The sequence below is a fragment of the Podarcis melisellensis genome, assembly GCF_964234715.1.
Source record: "Podarcis melisellensis genome assembly, chromosome: 3".
Classification (NCBI taxonomy): domain Eukaryota; kingdom Metazoa; phylum Chordata; class Lepidosauria; order Squamata; family Lacertidae; genus Podarcis; species Podarcis melisellensis.
This window is the reverse complement of record NC_138530.1, coordinates 89,100,552-89,120,493: the sequence shown is the minus strand read 5'-3', so window position 1 is coordinate 89,120,493 and position 19,942 is coordinate 89,100,552. Positions and strand designations below refer to the sequence as shown.

The window sequence follows — 19,942 nt, the reverse complement described above, 5'->3', positions numbered from 1 at the left end:
CCAAGGCCTTTGCAGGCACTGAGCTGGCAACCCCATCCTAATGGAGCAGCCTCCAGTGACTTTAATCAGGGAATAGGAGAAATGAGGAGTGGAAACAGTGCAACAAACTAAAATACTAGAATTCAACCATGGTAAATCATTGTACCAAAGGTATCCTCTCAATGAGCAATGTACAGTGGTACCTCAGGTTACAGACACTTCAGGTTACGGACACTTCAGGTTACAGACTCCACTAACCCAGAAATAGTACCTCGGGTTAAGAACTTTGCTTCAGGATGAGAACAGAAATCGCGTGGCAGCAGCGGGAGGCCCCATTAGCTAAAGTGGTGCTTCAGGTTAAGAACAGTTTCAGGTTAAGTACGGACCTCCAGAACGAATTAAGTTCTTAACCCGAGGTACCACTGTATACTAATAACTTGGGGGGCTGTCAAATGCAGAGAGCCCTAATTTTGCACATAATGTGCATATTTATAAATCCACCAGTACAGACCCCAACAAGCATATGATTTAGGCTTGTACTTCTGTAAACCCTCTAACCCTAAACTTGCCTTTATTAAAGAGTGTTCTCGGTGTCTTTCCTTTACTTTTCGCAATTTTTAAAGCCCCCATTTAAAATCACCCATGTGAAAACAACAACGTATTTCAATCAAGGAAACCATATCACCCCATAAAGCAATGTTTCGATGAAAAGTTAATTTGTAAACATGTGTTATTCATTCCATTTATAATTTCCTTTTACTTTCCAAGTCATATGTAGATGTTTTGCAAGTCAAAACAAGCGCGACGTTGCAGCTGCCTCCCTAATTATTAAATTCTGGAAGGCATTACAGTTGTTGATTTTAAGTGGGGGAAATGACACCTTGTCTTTCCTTACGCTAGTCTGATCCTTACCAGCATCAGAACGTTTAAAAAGAATGAATGAATTGGCTTGATAAGATGTCTGGAAACCAGAAATCAAGGAAAATATTAGTACTGTAACACAGAGACTACAAAGCTAGATATTTATAGATATTTCTTAGAGCCTGCTGAACTCTGTCCATTCCTTTGTATAATTAATATATTTAGCTGCTATATTATGACGTTATGTGTCTCAAGATCAAAAACCATATTGCAGAATTATACAGCATTAGTCAGTGGTTCCTAAACGTTTCTTCCCATGGACCACTTAAATGCCGTTATCATTTTTACAGACATGCCACAGACTCTTGCAAACCACTTGGTGATCCATGGATCTTTGTCCTAGAGTACTAATCTACAAAACTCTCAAGTAATCCCAGCATGGAGCCCTCCTGATGTTGTTGGCCTACAACTTCTATCAGCTCCAGCCACTATGGCCAGAGATAAGTAACAGCAGGAGTTGCAGTTCAGGAATCCACTGGGTCCATCTGTTCTAGAATGTAGCTAAATGTAGCTGAATGTAGAATGTAGCAATACAGCAGTGTGCTTTATTTCAGAATATTTCACATTCATAAAATTTTACAGAGCAGACCCCATCACTTCCGTGGCTGGCTTTGGTTTCATTTTCATTTTTCATATGACTACTTTGCTCTGTATGATACAGACACAAAGATTTTTTTGACGTCCTAGATGAATAATCCTGGACTATCCTAACACCTGCCCACTCTGCATATGTTCCTGTGTACAGTGGTACCTCGGGTTACATACGCTTCAGGTTACAGACTCCGCTAACCCAGAAGTATTACCTCGGGTTAAGAACTTTGCCTCAGGATGAGAACAGAAATCGTGCTCTGGCGGCACGGCAGCAGGAGGAGGCCCCATTAGCTAAAGTGGTGCTTCAGGATAAGAACAGTTTCAGGTTAAGTACGGACCTCTGGAATGAATTAAGTACTTAACCCGAGGTACCACTGTATGGTGATCTGCAAAAAAAGGATGTGTCTTAGTAACCTCCCCACCCCCTCATTATCCTCCAGACCCTCTAAGTGTCCCTATATTCCAGGGACAGTCCTGGATTTACAGAAGCCATCCCAGTTTCTGATCTGATCCCAGAACGTCCCGCTTTTCCTTAGGAAGTCCCTATTTTCATCAGAGAATGTTGGAGGGTGTGGAGTTATACAACCCCCCAAGCCAAGGAGATAAGTAATTGTACAATCTTTAGAAGACACCCAAGGGAAGTTTTTTAATGTTTAATGTTTTATTATGTTTTCATAAGCTGCCCAGAGTGGCTGGGGCAACCCAGACAGACAGGTGGGGTCTTATTATTATTATTATTACTATTATTATGGAACAGGACATCCCTATTTTCATCAGAGAAATGTTGGAGGGTATGCATCCTCTAGACCAGGAAGTAAAAATGATTCACCCTGTTACATGTAACAGGATTAGCAATCACATTGAAGGTTCTTAAACTACTTAAATACCTGTTGTGGAGTGGAGTGTCCTCAGGAATGAAGCACGACAGGGAAAAGGTTTAGTCCTTCTTAGCAGGACAGTGTGAGATTTTTAAATCAATACTGCAGGACTTAAACCTTGCTTCCCTGGGTGCTGTGCTTCCAAGGGCAATCATCTTCATCTGATGCACCTCATTTCCTTCCTGATTGCTACTCACATCATTAACATCATCTGTAGTTTCTTCTTATAATTCTTCCCAGTCAGCAGAATTCAGCTTTCCTTAAGTTAATCTTAAATTGGGGGCCTTTGCTGTGCTCTGGGGCGGGAATGCATTTGAGGGTGTAATTCTGCATCGCACTCTGCCACCAAAACCCAGATCCGTCAAAACTTCAATTCTCAGAAGATAGCCAGTTTTCAGACTAATCCCACTTGTTCCTGTGCTGAAATCTGAGGGGTCATGTTAGCTTTGTACTGTTCTGTTTCTCCATAATAAAAAAGTAAAAACCACTGGCAATTATTATAAACTTTTCAGGTGCCGATTTGCCAGATCTTAGCAACATACTTCCAAGACAGCTCAGCTCATTTGCCAACTTTGCAAGAACACTTACTTCACAAATTTAAATAGATCTAAAAATATTAGCTTCTAGATTGTTCAGACCTAAAGTCTTGCAGCCAGATCTTGCCAGTCCTTAGACGTGATTTGCTGTGGGATCCCAGTCAATTTTACATTTGAAATTTAATTAAATAAAAGCCTTTAGATCACAAACTAGTTCCCTAGGTCATAAATACACAAAGTATGGTACACTCAGGCTGTAATACCAATTTCCCTCCCTCAAAACAGAGAGCCCTCTAAAGAATGACGCTAACACTACCTTTTCAGTAAGGAAAACTTAAGAGAAATTAATATCATTCAGGTATGGATCGGAATACACTAAAGCTCCTGTTTCAAGTTGGGAAGTCAAATTTTCCACATTTAAATCATGTCCTGTTAGGGAGCCAGCTTCTGCTATACTGTTCCTGATTAGTAAAAGGGTAAGGTGAGTCTATAATTGCCTATAAGTCAAATAAATTATTCAGCCTGCTAAGGTTGAAAAATAAGAGGAAAATCAAGTTCACGTTATGTTGCTTTGGTTACAGTCTACTGTTTTCTACTTGACTTTACTTTTGTTCAGTAGCAAAAAAGAAAGACCCATTAATAGCAGAGTTTTCAAAAACCTACAAGTGAGCATGTCAGTTCAAATCAGCCTGGAGATTAGTGAAATACACAAAAAAATAAAAATCTGCTTGACACCCCCCACCCAGATACAATGAAGGCTCAGAAATCTTCACTGCTATTGAATGTGTCAGATTCTTTGCAAAGCACTGATTCCAATAATACTCATAACTCATTTTCCTTGAATTTTTTCATAACCAAGGTCTGCTCTTACTTATGCACTACCTCACCAGAGCATTTGACTTCCATTCAGCTAGAAAAAACAGTCACACAATTTCTGAATCAGGTATGTGTCAATTTGAAAATTTGTGTGGACCATTTGTGAAAAGACTACAGCTCAGTGGCTGAGCATCTAGTGCAAGGTCCCAGGTTTAATCCCTGGGAGTTCTGCGCAAAACTGGAAGAGAAATTTTGAAACTCTGGAGAGCCACGGCTAGTCAAGTGTAGACAATATGCTGGTTGAACCAATGATCTGACTCAGTATCAGGCGCCCTCCAGTGATCCAGTGTTCACTGGTTTTGAAGCTAAGAGAATATGTCAGGGCATGTTAAGAAGAAAATAGCCAAGGCCAACAAGGATGGACACAAAGAGAGCCACCATGGTGTAGTGGTTAAGAGCGGTAGTCTCGTAATCTGGTGAACTGGGTTCGATTCCCCGCTCCTCCACATGCAGCTGCTGGGTGACCTTGGGCTAGTCACACTTCTCTGAAGTCTCTCAGCCCCACTCACCCCACAGAGTGTTTGTTGTGGGAGAGGAAGGGAAAGGAGAATGTTAGCCGCTTTGAGACTCCTTCGGGTAGTGATAAAGCGGGATATCAAATCCAAACTCTTCTACATTAATTTTAAGAAGCACTTCTTGTTCTCAAGGATTTTGCCTCCTTCAGAAGATCAGCATAAAACAGATGGAAAACCCAGGGCTTCATTAAGCATTAAGCAAAATAAGCACATGCTTAGGGTATCAAGGGAAGGGGGCACCACCAAAATTTTCCACTGCCAGATCATAGCTGTCAACTTTTCCCTTTTCTTGCAAGGAATCCTATTCGGAATAAGGGAATTTCCCTTTAAAAAAAGGGAAACATTGACAGCTATGTGCCAAATTTACCATGTGCCATTTGGTGCAGCTGAACAAAAATAAATATTTATACAAATATACAAAAATAAACATTATTTTCTAACTTACTGTAGATGTTGTTTAATTTTGAAAAACAAAATTTTGTTTTATGGTTTATTATTTTGCGTGTGTGTGTGTGTCCCAAAATCTTTTTAAGTGCTTAGCATAGATGCCAACTCCTAGGAATTGGGGCAGTATTTTTAAGGGGGGGCGGGTCCCTTCAATTTTCAGAGGGTGTTCAGCTCCACCCCCTGGCTCCTCACAATGTCCTGTCAGGCCCCCTCAATCCTCTGCAGAAGCTGATGCCTGGAGTGCTTAGGGTGTCTAAAGTTGTGCGGCCCTGACAACTCCCATTATCCCTAACCATATGCTGTGTCGACTGGTGCTGCTGGGAATTGGATTTCCAGCCTCAAATGCCCCATCCCTGACAATAAAGTATCAAAAAAGTAGGCACCCCTTTCTGTACAATACTTCAGTTCTAAAGGAAGTGCCATCATATTTTAAGAATGGCAGCAGTCATCTGTTTATTGTTTTGTAACAATGGTGGGATGATCAATCCAGAAAATAGTACCTTGATCATTAGAATTAGGGGAAATCCCCCCCCCCCTACACATTCTAGCAATCTACAGCTAATTAACACATACATTAGTAAACACCAATCCTCAGATGACTATAGTTGTGTGATGTTGCTTAGGAGTCTTGCCTGTATGTAAAACAGTTTTTTAAAAGTGAAGAATGTGCACACATTTTGAATGGAAATGTGTCACCCTTTCATATCACTCTTAAGCGTTCCCCCTCACCCCATACCAAGTACAAAGTAACATACATACTAATCCCTTTTTTAAAAATGCTTTGGATGCTTTGGTTTTACATAAGGACATGGAGATCTTTAGGACTGATCTTGAGCATGCTTAAAACTCCTCTTTTTTCGCACCTGAAGCCATGTGCTTGCTGCTGCTTCCATGACTACGGCTACATTGAGAAGGTTTGAAAATTTCCACCACGTGGTTTCACTTTACACTGTGTTTATATAACATGTAAGGGACACTTGCCCCCTTGAGAGAAGCATCACTCGCGTATTATGTAAACAGACTGTAAACCAAAAACACATGGGACTGACATTTTTAGATCTTCCTAGAGCAGAATGCACATTGTTTCAGCTATGTGAAATGGATATATATAAATAATTTCTATTGAAATGAGCAGGGCTTGCTTTCAAGTAAACGTATTTACCAGCATCCAGGTCTTAAAGGTGCACAACATTACCATTTTTATTCATTTGGTCAAAGCGCAAATGACTTGAAGCCAAAGACACACACATAAGTCTGTATCTTCAGTCAGACAATACATCCTGGACTTACTTAGAATCAGAGAGTTCTAAAGTAAGAGTTTCACCTTACTTTAAGATCTTGAAACTACTATGCCACCCATCAGACTAAAGAAATAACCTCATGAGACTGGGCTTTATTACAACATTCACTATTATTAGCCTTCATATCCACTCCATAAGGCTTTAAGAACTTTCATGCTCATTGCAAAACATTAAAACAGGATGCAATTAAGTAAAATTAACAACAGGGGTCAGATGGTCAGCAGATAAAAATTGGCCCGAGCAAGGAATCACGCAAATGCCAGGGCTGAAATGAATCCACAGTATTGGTTTTTGCTTTTGTTTTGTTTTTTTAAAGCAACTTTAAAATAAAAAGCAATTTCATTTTAGGCAATTCAGTTTTCATAAATTTAGTATGCTATATTTTGCCTTCCTGATTAAATACATAAAGGCTGCAATCCTAAACACATATCCTAGAGAGCAAGCCACATTTAACACAATGGGACTTCCAAGTAACCAGGCATATGATTGTACTTTAAGGCTGCAAACACACCAGATCTTTAAAGCACATTAAAAGTGCAAACTGTAGTTTGCTAAGGATGCTGGGAATTGTAGCTATGTGAGAGGTAAACTACAGTTCCCATAATTCTTGGGAGGGAGCGGGAATGTACTTTAAAGGTCTAGTGTGTAACAGATAGCTATACAGTGGTACCTCGGGTTACATACGCTTCAGGTTACATACACTTCAGGTTACAGACTCCGCTAACCCAGAAATAGTACCTCGGGTTAAGAACTTTGCTTCAGGTTGAGAACAGAAACCGTGCTGTGGCAGCATCACGAGGCCCCATTAGCTAGTGGTGCTTCAGGTTAAGAACAGTTTCAGGTTAAGAATGGACCTCCCGAATGAATTAAGTACTTAACCAGAGGTACCACTGTACTGCATTATACCTTTTGCATACTCTGTATTCACTTGTAGTAGCACTAACTTTGTCCACCACAAACATGACACTTGCACAATACTAAGAAACCCCAGAATCAAATTTTTGTTGCGCTGTTGAGCAGAATATTGTATTACTTTAAGTAATTAAAACACATATATAGGCTGAAGTCAGTAGATTCCCCCAGACAATGGACTGATATGTTCCCATTTCCAATTTAGCACTAACCATGGTTTGCCATGACATCCAACTTGGCAAATTCTGCTAAGCGATTCCCTCCAAAACACAGGCAGAATCCATGATTGGAATTGGGAGTGCAATCTTTGATTTGGAATGAATTGTGTCATCTGCAGAGTCAGGTATCATGAGAAACTAGTGTTAGGGCTGAAAAGGCAAGAGTTCAAACCTATTCAGGAGGGAGGGGAGGAGGACATACAACATACAACAGCCCATGGCTCAAACCTGATTCTCATAACCAGGATCAGGGAACCTGAAGCCCTCCATAAGTTGCTGTGCTACAACAACTCTCATCATTCTTGACCATTGGTCATGCTGGCTGGGGCTGTCAGGACCCAACAACGTACAGAAGGCAATAGATTCTGCTACCGTCCTCTAAAATATGGCATGCAGAATTCTGTGAATCAAGACAATGAATTAAAACAATCCATTAAAATCCCCTTTTAAAGATGCTTTGGAAGAATATATAATTGAAACACAAGCAAGAATTTTTAACTATTGAAGGATACATTCCAGTTCAGATGCTCATAAGCAGAAATAGGTTACTCTGGGGGATTTTATAGACACTGAATCTAGTCTTTCTGCTTGGGGAACAGGGTCTCCAACATGTGTTGGCTCCTCCAATAAGAAGGGCACTTAACTCCTAACATTGTCCAGCTGGACAGAAGCATATATTTTGTTTATAAATAAGAAGTCGGGTTTGGGCAGAAACGGAGTGTTGTACAAATTATTTGGGTGGAATTTCTTGGCAAGGCTGAGACTAAACTTACATGTTTTGTCTTATGTTGAAAGGCAGCTCCCAGTTTTCCATATTGTTTCACTGAAACTCTTCTCATTGCCCTTTCTCTATTTTCCCTTTGCCACCACAGTACAGTTCCTTGGCCACTTTTGTCCAGTCTACAGTTTTAATTCTTTGGCCAGGATGAACTATGTAGATATTTGGTATGTCCAACGTGAGGACTGCACAGATGCATGGAAACAGAACAACTGTGTGTTGTGAGTGACAGTGAGCAAACAGGACTGGGTACTATAAGGACAAAGAAGGAAGTGGGAAAAAGAAACAGCATAATATAGGAAAATAGGGAGCTGCTGTATCCTTTGTTCCGTCTAGCTCAGTATTGTCTACACCACTGCTATTTTTCTTGGGGGGTGTGTGCTGGAATTCACCTCTTTCTCTTAGAATGGCAATGGCATCCACCTGAGAGGTGCTGGAACTCAGTTCCAGTGAGTTCCCCCTGGGGAAAAAAAGCCCTGGCCTACAATAACTGGCAGTGCTACCTGGAGATGCTGGCAACTGAATCAGGAACCTTCTGAAGAAAAAGAACATTCTCCACCACTGAGCTATGACCTACCTTTAGCCTCAGCCAAGAGAACAGAAGCATTCTAACACCATAGAAACAGCACGAATATTTGCCCGTTGGATTTTGGTGGCATCTTTTTCATGATGGAAGCATAGATTTTGTTTTTTGTTTTTCCATGGGTTGCTTATTACACACCACACTTTCTTCAAACTACAAGGTGGGTTACCAAACAGAGAGATTAAACGTAGACTAATAGCCTGCAAACAAACACTAATGTTTAAGAAATGTGTCTCTCAAAACGAGGACTGAACGTGAAACGCCCTACGGTCAACTTTGCACAGAAAACATCTCAATCTTCAGGGCAAAAATTGAAAGTCCCTCCAACACCACTCCACCAAAACAAACTAACCGGTTGTCAGGACTGACAGGTTTTGCCTGCTATAGCACTCATGTGTTTTATAGGAATCTTTAGCCAGGGGTGTTATTTTAAGAGATGAGCAAATGGGGAAACCCCATGGCCTAGCCAATAAAATATGAACTTTAGGTGCAATGAAGCACTCATAAATATGACTCTGAACAAGGGGATTCATTGTTTTGACTGACCTCCTTTTTTGCTTCTCTTCTGATCTCAGCCTCTCTGTGTGCGTCATGGCAGCCCTCATCCTTTAACCTGTGGTTTTTAGAAAGCTAGCTACTATGTTATTTATGGCCAGAAGCATTAGTAGCTGCTCTGTGTACTCCCTGCATGCACACATACTGAGGTGGGATGGGGTCTTTTGGTGCATGTGTTTTACTTTGCTGGGATGAAAGGATTTGCTTCTGGAACTGAGGTGGTTGCTGTACTTTAAAGAGGCCTCAGCAATTCGGATCCCTCCCTCTGGTACTAAAGTTGTGATCTCTCTCCTCCCCCCCCCCCCCGGCTGCTCTCTTTTTAACATACTGTCATATTTTATTATTTCACTTTCATTTTTCCTACAATATTTTTCCCAATGTACCACCCTCATGTTATCCCACACTGCCCACCAGTTTTCTGAAGGCAGCTCTGTATGGGAAGTTTTTAATGTTTTATTGTGCTTTAGTATTCTGTTGGGAGCTACCCAGAGTGGCTGAGGAAACACAGTCAGATGGGCAACATACAAAATTATATTATTATTGCTGCTACTACTACTACTTTTAGGTAAGGAAGTCAGAGAATTCCAACAAATATGGGAAATGAAGTGCAGTAGAAATTGCTGTAGTTCATGTGCAGAAAAGGAAATCACTTAAGTTAATATAATCAAGTTACATTGTTTTTAAGTCTGCAAAAATCAGCTACTATGTTGTTTTTAGTCTGCAGGCAACATGTAAATAAGAACTGGTTTGTTTTCTTTACGTTGTTCTGGCATTTCCTTTACATTGAAATGAATGTAAGGTGAAAGTTACATAAGTTATGTAACTTGCATTAAATGTTGGACAGAGAAAATATTATTATTTGGTGTTAATAAAACTGTAGCACTACAGAAACCGTGCTGGCTGTGATGAATACAGGTTGAAATGGATATCATTGCTTCCTTGCACCCCTGCTTTCAGGTCAAACTTTGCAAGCATTGCTGCACGCTAAAGGCAAGTTCACACAATCACTAGTTACACAGAAACATTACCACAACCTATGTTGTCTCGGCTGCTGCATAATGCAAGTAAAAAACACACACCATGAAATTCAATTACTGAAAGCTAATTTCCTATGGTGGTATCTTGATTCTGTCACTTGGGAGCACATTTGTAAGAATGAGTAACCACAGAAGGATTACAGAAAAATAACACAATTGCAGGGCTTATCCAAATTGTATCCCAATCAGTGTTTCCTTGGTAGAAATATAGCTACTATAGATGTGTGATTTACATATTCATAAATGCACCCTCACGTAGTCACTCATGAGTGTGACTTGCACAATGCAGCACACACACCACAGATTTCACTTTCAAAGAATCTCACACCATCTCAACCACAATGCTTTCTGAGAAGGCTCTGAATATTTTACATGCAACAGGATAGTTAGGGTGAAAACCAGTAGCATGTATGGACTGGTCCACAAACTGCATCCTACTTGATCTTATGTTGCAGTAGCTAGTATTTTAGATGTACCAGGAATTCAAGTTCAAATCCCACATCTACCATGGATTCTGGATGGCATTCCGCGAAGAGCACCAATCAACAGTTTTAAATCCTAGATCTTCTATAGTATTATGGGCTTTGATCTTGTTGTTCAGCTCTGTTGTGTTAATGTTTTATATTTACAGAATCCCGGGAACTGTAGTTTGTTATGGGTGCTGAGAGTTGCTAAGTGAGCCGATTTCCCTCACAGAGCTACAAATCACAGAGTGGTTTAACAGAGTGTGGTGAAGGGGTTAAGAGCGGTAGTCTCGTAATCTGGTGAACCGGGTTCACTTCCCCGCTCCTCCATATGCAGCTGCTGGGTGACCTTGAACTAGTCACACTTCTTTGAAGTCTCTCAGCCCCACTCACCTCACAGAGTGTTTGTTGTGGGGGAGGAAAAGAAAGGAGAATGTTAGCCGCTTTGAGATTCCTTCGTGTAGTGATAAAGCGGGATATCAAATCCAAACTCCTCCTCCTCCTCCTCCTCCTCCTCCTCCTCCTCCTCCTCCTCCTCCTCCTCTTCTTCTTCTTCTCTTCCCAAGGAACTGTAGATCTGTGACAACTCCCAGAACCCTTAACAAGCCACACTTCCCAGGGGTCTTTGGGGGAAGACAGTAGTTAAGCACAGCCTATCAACCAGCCAGCCAGCCAGCCAACCAACCAACCAAAGGTTTCTTTGGAAGAGTTTGCAAGAGCAGCCTGGGAAGCAGGGAAAGAATCACCACCTCACCGCTAGAAAGTCATTCTTCATGCAAGCACTTTCCTCACACGGCAAATACCTAATAGCCTGCCTTATTATTCATCATAGCCAGGGATAGCTGTCACAGAGGTCTTTGTGTAGGAACCGGCATGCTGGTTAGGAATATTACGCACCACATGGTTTTCCAGGAAACAAAAGGTTGCATCAACAACCAAGAGGTGTTATTATGGATGACTTTAATTGCTATTCACGGTTGCTATGAGGTTTTCTATGTGCATGAGTGTGTTTTCCCCTCGTAAGACATGTATTGTACCTAAACCCACAGCTTCCCGCCCAAAGTCTGTGTTTAGTCTGAAAAAGCAACTGATACTGAAAAAACAAGCGGAACTGTATCAGTCTCCTTCCTAATGGCAAAACTATTAATAACAGTACATATTTTTACACATATGTATGTCCCTTCACCATACACTCCCAGCCATCTGCTACATCAGTTTCTCTTGGGTTACTGGTGATTTCTTTCATATTTTTCTGGCAAACCAAGATGCTGAGTCTCTTTCAAATCCACGAGGAAAAACAAAATAAAATATGTGTTTTCAAAACACTGCTGGATCAATTACTTCAGAACAGTGCTCGCTTCGGCAGCACATATACTAAAATTGGAGCAATTATTTCAGAACAGTTAGAGTAAATGTCCTAACTGTACACATAACTCACACACATATATATCTATTTCAGAACTCATTCATTAATGTGAATTGCCTATTTTCTGTACCCAATTTTTCAAAATCATTCATGACCTTTCTGACAGACCTCTTTATGTGAATATAGTACTTAACCAGCAAATGGGAGTGAAGGGCAAAATTGGAAATGTGGGAGAGCACTGCTAGGTAAGAGAAACAGGCTATTTAACTTGGTTTCATTTCAAATAAAGGTAATACAATTTTTACAGGTTTTCCAAGGTTACTATGACAATACTTCCCACCCTCACAACCTGAGTTGGCCAAGTTTGTGGCAAACATGTTTTTGTGAAAAACTGAGAGGCAACAGGTGTTATGCTACCATGAGCATAAATCAGAATGTTATGAGTACTGGAGAAAACACAGGTTTGTTTGCTTGCTTGTGGAAATGCTTTCTTCTTTCAAAACGGAAAAAAAATCCCACACCTAGCAGTAGCTGCCAATTTTACTGGCAGTTACAGTGCTATATAAAACTGGCTGTTTCCATGCATAGCCCAAAAGTCACATTTTTTTCCTCATTAAGATAAGAGAGCCCTGCTAATCTGAAGTGGGGCAACTCAGCTTCAAAACCCTGTGAATTGGCCCTCAGTTTGTACAAGATGTGTAAATCCTAGCGTTTCTGCAATGCTTTTCAGGTCTTTCCTTAGTGATATACAGTGGTACCTCAGGTTACATACACTTCAGGTTACATACGCTTCTGGTTACAGACTTTGCTAACTCAGAAGTAGTGCTTCAGGTTAAGAACTTTGCTTCAGGATGAGAACAGAAATCGCGCGGTGGCAGCAGGAGGCCCCATTAGCTAAAGTGATGCTTCAGGGACACGTGTACTATGAAGCATTCCCAGTTAGTACGGACCTCCGGAACGAATTAAGTACTTAACCTGAGGTACCACTGTATACATGTGTGTAAACCTTTCAGAAATTTCTTTGAACTATGGAGAGGTATATAAATATTAGTAGTTGATAAGATGAAAAAGATGAATTAAAAACTCCCTTTCTTCAGTTTATTCCTGCTGCTTGTAATTGGGGGAGGGGGGATCATTCAAGAATTTGATACAGAAAATCTACAGTGGAATCTAACTAAGGGTGGTATTCAACAAATTTCTAATCAGAGTAGATCCATTAAAATTAATGGATATTAATTTCAGTAGATGTACTCTGAATAAAACTTAGTGGAATACTACCCTAATAAATTACTTCCTTGCTTTTCAATCCTCAAACCTACAAGCTTGACAGTATTGGTAAATAAAAAGAAAATTGAGGATAAGTACAATCATAGTGTCTACTGAATTTGGAATTATCCGTGGGAACAATATGCCAAGCATCAATCATCCACTGCCTGTATTTATTTCACTCTCATGGGAGTCTCATTGAAAGTAATATACAGAATGTAAAGAGCCTTCCACTATTCAACAACTCATTTGTAAAATAAAAAGGTAGCCTAGTTCCCCAACCCCAGTGATCCTTTGAGATCTATCTGAGTAGATAGTTTTATGTCGGCAATCCACTTAGTCTTAGACAAAGCTCCAATGATCACCTGGGAGTGAGGCATTAGACAAGCTTTTTATTTCACCAGTGAATCACTGAACAGAACTGTGCTTAAGTACAATTATTATTATTATTATTATTATTATTATTATTATCATCATCATCATCATCATCAACATTTCCAACCAGGATTGAATCACACATTACTACAGATTTTGAAAACTCCTTCCAGAATGCTGCATCTCTCCTTCCTGCCTGACAGCGGGGGAGGGGGGCGTGTTATCAAAATCCCATGCCAGTTATACAGTTCAGCTTTTAAACACAACAGAAAAAGTGGTGGGGTATGAAAACAACCAGATTCCGTATCTGACATGAATTTTAATGAATAAATGTAAGCTAAAAATGGAAACAAATCTCCAAATGTTGGCAAGTTTTTATTTCAATCTATAGAAGATCCTTTTTAGAGGAGAAGCTGGGCACTATGAGGTAAAACTATTGTTAGCTTTTGTCTACTATAATCAGATAACGGCAATAGTAACAAAGGCATGGATTTACCTATCTTTGTTAAGTAAGGTGTCCTGGTTGTCTCTGAGTACTAGAATACTGAAGTTAATTATTTCTCAATAAATTTAAAGGGGTTTTGGTGACAATTTCAGTGTTACAAACGTCAGCTGAAAGGGAAGAGCAGAATGAGAGGTTACATTATTAAAAACATAAATGAGAATACTCCTAGCAGAAAAGAAAACACAAATTTTTAAAAAGTATACATTTGCACTTCTTAAGAAGAAGAAATCAGGATTCAGAGATGATGAAAAGGCAGACATCATCTTAATTGCAGATTACTTCGTTTTCCCCTCTAGCCTGATTTCAAAATTAGCATTTCAATAACCCCTCAGGCACTTCTAAATTTCATTAGCAAAGCATGCAAACATTATCAAAAATTATTCTGTCAGAATAATTATTATGACCACCTTTTGTTCCTCAAGGGGGGGCGGGAATGCCTCATAGTACACGTGTCCCTCAAGACTAATTTTATTACCTCAAGCTCACAGAAAACAGCATTTCTAAGACTTAGCACTTCACGTTTGTTATTTTTAGCATATGGGTTTTTTAAGTTACAGTTGGCAATGCAATGATTTATGCAAATTCTTTTATCACCTCATGGGGGATTAATGTACTGTAATTTGATAATAGCCCTCCACTTAAACACAGTCAGCTCCTTCCAAAACAGAGCAATTTGATTGCAACTGACTGATAGCTCGAATCACAAAGAACTTCAGTGATACTTCCAGTCACAAAGAACTGCAATTATTTTGTAAAACAAATCTTGCGGAGTGAAAATAAGGACTGCCCATTTGTCGCTCCCATCTTTCCCCTTTTACACCTTAACCCAGATTGCCTGATGGTTTTCAAATAAATAATAGAAGATAGTTGCCTACATGAAGGGATTAACCCTGCAATTCTATACATGTCTTCTTAGAAGAAAAGTCCCACGGCATTTCATGCTGCCTACTCCCAGGTAGGAGGGTATAGGATTGCAGCATAATTTAATTGTAGGGCAATGAAATTAGGCTATTTAAAATCAAAATGTCTAGTTAGCTCACGTTATGCACTGATATTTTGAAATAAATGTCGCAAAGTTGGAAATGCTTTAGAAGCTACATAACGCACAACTACAGAGAGGTGAAGAACTGTAGCGTACTATGGGCCAGCTCATAGAAACCTAATAAAGCTTGAAATTCAATAATGTCTGCACATAGTAACCACAAGAAAAAAAAAGCCTTCCATTCCAGATTCCATAAAAAGACTCTGATATGCAGCTGCTTCTTAAAGTGCTTCCAAAGTAGTAGGATATAAGCAATAACGATCTAGGGAGGGGGTCGGTGGGAATCTAACTCATAAGAAAAACAATAGTCCGCAAAGAAAATCTTGTAACAGTTTTGTCTGTGTTCTGCCTAATCTCTAACCCCTGAAGATCTATGAAGGATTCGGGCGTAGGGAATGTAGGTACTGTATTTCCTTAATAGCACATTCATTAACTGAATGATCCTGTTTGAACCAGTGGAGTTCAGTCCTGACACAAGTCAGAGCAAACGAATACGAAGAGATACGTCAATCTGCCTCCATCAAGGATCTCTGTTAAAAAGCATAAATTTAAACACTTGCTTGGTACTTTGTAGAATCCTTGGCTTCCCTTAGCAAATATGCGTGGGTCTATATAGCCATTTCAACTTTACTTTGGGCACAGGAGTTAAATCAAGCTACAGATAAGGGCAAAGCAAAGGTAACAGTAGGACAACATTTGAAAGGAATGCGAGAAATGAAACTCCTGAGGGATAGTTATACTTACAAAAACAAACAAAAATCCGGACTGCAATTGCCTTAATAAGCACACAATAGTACATTTTCAAAGAGATTTGAAATCAGCTTTCTGCTAGCAAAGAACTGGCATAATATTGTTATTCTTATAGCAGCTGAACTTTGTCAATTTGGTGCTTTCTAGAACATAAGATATTAGCAACTGAGGACTGGAGTAACTTCACTATAGCGAATAAAAATTCAGAAGATGCTATTTACAAGACACAGCCATTGCAAGATATTTCAGGTCATATGCTGGAAAGAATAGCTGTATACTAAGGGAAATAATGTTGTTGTGGCTATTTTGAAGAGCTGAACACACACTCCTTACCAGAGAACAGCATATACAAGATATTTCCCCCCTTGAACTGAAAACTGGCAAACTGGTAAACAATTGCATAGTGACAACATTCTTAAACTGACCTTTTCTATTACAAGGTGGGCATGTGGATCATTATTTCATTATGCAGTTTATTGTAATTATATTCCTCCCTGAATCATATACTCAAAAACGGAAGACTCTAAAACATGCTCCATTCATTATGCTTCTGATTCTAAATATTATAGAATTAATATTTTTCAAATATGCATGGGGGGGGGCTCCCAGGCTTAGATGAATATGAGAACTGTCACTATAAAATAACAACAAAGGAAAGGCAGTGCATCTCACAATACAAGAATATTCACCACAGATCTTCCTCTTAGATAGGAAAAGCAACAAAAATCTCAAGAGATGTGAAATCTTTTTAAGGCTGCAATCTTATGCACAATTACTAGAGAATAATAATAGCCCACACTAGTTATGTCCACAGTAGTTATGTCCAAGTAAAGCTGCACAAAGTAAGGCTGATAATCTCTGAAACAACTAAAACTTATCTTCCAAACTGTCCGTCCTTTTGCTTCTTCTCCCACACAATTCTATAACTTTCAAATAACACGCTTCAACTTCCTATTCCTTTAAGTTTTGTTTTGTCGTGCATAATCCACCAACTCACGTGCTTATTTTTAAAAAGATTTTACCAAAAAAAAAAAACACCAAATAAAAACCCTTGCTACTAGCCTAAAGCTACACAACTTCATTACATCAAGGAAAGAAGTCGAGAGAGGAGAATTATAAAAACTGACTTTAACATAAACAGTGAGAGAAACCTACACACCCCATGACCACCTACAATGTAGCCTGTTTTAGCATTAGCTCAACATCAGCTTGCATTATTAATACACCTTCCAGGGACCAATTTGGCCATGACAGAAGCCAGCTTCTAGGTCCTGGCTCCTAGCTTGTCAAACACAGAGAAACGTATCAGAAAGAAAGAAAGCAACATACCTAAATTGACAAAGCTCATGACCATATCTGCATCATTCAGAAAGTTGGTATCATGCAGGCTAGCTAAGGGAGGGCTCCGTGTAGTCAGCGGAGTTGTGCGAGATACGTGTATTCTCCGAGAGTATCCATTTGGAGATGCTGGGTAGCCCTTCCTCAGCCCTTTGCTCTCTCCGCCAAGTGATCCCCTGAGCGAATACTCCAGTTCTTCCGTATCTTCTTCATTTGTCATGGCATTGTAGAGGTCGAGCATGAAGAGGGGTGCTGAAGAAGCTTGCTTTCCAGGTGAAAATGGCCTGGGTCTGTGAGGCAAACCCAGGATGGAGAGAATTTCTCTCTGGATCTCTCTTCTTTCATGGTTCCGCAATCTCCTGTAAATGAAACTGGAGTGGACGTGGTTGTCTCCTATGCCTGCCTTCACAGAACCCATTAGAATCCAACAATTCCAGAGTAAGCTCACCAGAGCTTTGAGCACAGTTTGGTCCATATTTTTCTATATATCTCAATATGCAAAATAAATAAAAATAACAAAAAAGTAATCCCTTTCTTCCACCTTCTACTTTTTCTTATGAGGTCTGCTTTCCTGGTGTCTGGGGGGTAGGGGGGCAAAAAAAAGAGGTGAACTGTAAATTACCTATTCTTCATGTCAACGTTGTCATTTCTGAGCACAACATCTTGCTGGTTTTATTTCTCCACTTATTTAAATATTACAGGATGTGTCGGGGCGCAGTTCTTTCTAAGAAAGCTGAAATTCGGACTTCCAATTTTCCACTGTTGTTACTGTTTTTCCTGCATTGATGGAGCAGAGGACCAGAACTTGGTTAGTTGATGCAGGCATTCCTGTAAAGAACCGTAAAGAACCAGTTTTGGGGGATGTGGTTCTATTAAACGACAGACCATCTTCAGTCACACAGGCATTCTCAGAGCAGTCTTCTCCTGCAATGTTTTCAACTCAATTAACTGCTTAAGACTCTTCTCCCATCTTTCATTCTTTTCTGGTCTGAGCTGCAGCTTGGTGGTGTAACATCTAATCCCCCCCCCCTAATAATCAGCTGAGACCATTAACATCCTAAGTTCTCTCCTTAATGTCCAGCAAATCTGAAACATGTACCAAACATTTAAAAGGCCTTTCCCTGAATTCATTCAGGGAAGGGGGGAAGAGAGAGAGACCCTGCTGAAAATCCACCCTTTGAGTTCCTTAACTGTTATTTCCACCTCTAGCAGGCAAAAACATAGCAGCTCCCTTCAAGAGAGATCTAAAAGCTAATGTAAGCACAACCCTGCTGGGAGAGAAGAGGCTTCTCATTGTAATTTGAAACGGGCAAAGTGAGGGGGGAAATGGCTTAACCCTTCTGTTACCAGACAAAGCTATTTCCCCCCCTTCAGATTACAGTCCTGCCTCTAAGAGGGCGAGATAATGACCTCTTCAAAAGGAGTGTGGCACCAAATATCAATGAAAATAGTTGTGTGTGTGTGGCACATGTAAAATGTTTTCAAAATCCTTGGTCCACAGCATTATATTTTTTATCATATTGATTAGCATAATATATGGAAAAAAACTTCAAAAAAAACACAACTCACCTCTCTCCTTGTAATAATTATGGCACGATGCACCAAAAGTTAAGTACTTTAAAATTCCATTGATATTGTTGGGCAAAGACTTTGAGTGCTGGATGTGTGTTTGTTAATTTGGAAGAGCACGATTCAACAAAGTCAAGCAATCTGAGATTGTGGAGACTGAAAAACATGTTGAAGCCATACAGAAAGTAGCTGGAATTAATATGCTTAATATGCTTAAACGTGCTTAACTTTGGTCAGGTTGTACCCCTTTCAAATAAAGAAAGTTGCATTCTTTTCTACTTAGCTGAAATGCATTTTAGAATGATAAATTAGAAATTATTCACCAGGTGTTGGAAGCAATGTGTTGGACATTTAACAAATAATCAGTTTCTTTGTCATTACGTATTAATAGCATCTTGAATTTCTAAAGATTCTTGTCAAGTCAAATAAATGCAAACGTATAAATACGTAAGTTTGCTAATTTGTTTGTTTCATTTTTCTGCTTCACAAATTTCAAAAGAAAGGAAGGTATCTCATCAATACAATGAACTTCCCTCTGGAGACATATGCAGACCTCCGGGTTATACAAAATACTTCATTTGGCAGAATGGAATGGTTTAGGGCTAAGTCACACCCACATATATATAATTCAATGTTTCTCCAGTCAGTTGCTCAACCACTGCTAAGTCACAGCTGACTGTGTGAGCTGCTTCTATTGAAGTTAATGATTTTCTGTTTGTAGTGTTTGATCTGTCATTACTATTGCATGTGTGGAAGTCATCACAAAGTGTTGCAGTCCTTAGATGATGAGCCTGTTTGTGTCAGTTCAGCCTTTGCTCCTGCCTGAATAGATCTGCCCTTCCGCTTCAGCGGAAGGAGATATTGGAAGTATGCATCTGTTTCCATCCACCGAATTACACACTTCATTTAACTGAATGGAGAAACACATGGGCGCTTCAGTTATCAGCTGATAAAAGGAAGAAATCTCTGGATTTGGGCAATATAGTATAAAGTATCCAAAATAAAAAAAGAGGTTGGAGTCATAAGAGGCTGCAGACAGTTCTAAAGAACCAAGAATGTACAATCTCTGTATTAATAATAATCAACCCAATAAATAACAACATCACCTCATCCCCACAAAACCCTTGAAGACGAAGACAT

At 39.7% G+C, this 19,942-nt stretch overlaps 1 protein-coding gene across 2 annotated transcripts in view; it reads right to left on the bottom strand.

Moving 5' to 3' along the window:
• The window catches only part of BMP5 (bone morphogenetic protein 5), a 53,950-nt gene extending 35,458 nt beyond the window's left edge, over positions 1-18,492 (bottom strand). Inside the window, exons 1-2 of one of the 2 annotated variants that reach the window (XM_081906402.1) lie at positions 17,856-18,492; positions 17,225-17,592 (exon numbers count right to left, since the gene is read on the bottom strand). In XM_081906402.1, coding sequence (XP_081762528.1) covers positions 17,225-17,592; positions 17,856-17,866 — 379 coding nt within the window. In that variant the 5' untranslated portion in view covers positions 17,867-18,492. Of the gene's footprint in view, positions 1-17,224 lie in introns of both variants that reach the window. The other variant, XM_081906401.1, reaches the window with a different exon arrangement.
• Positions 18,493-19,942: the final 1,450 nt, after the last annotated feature.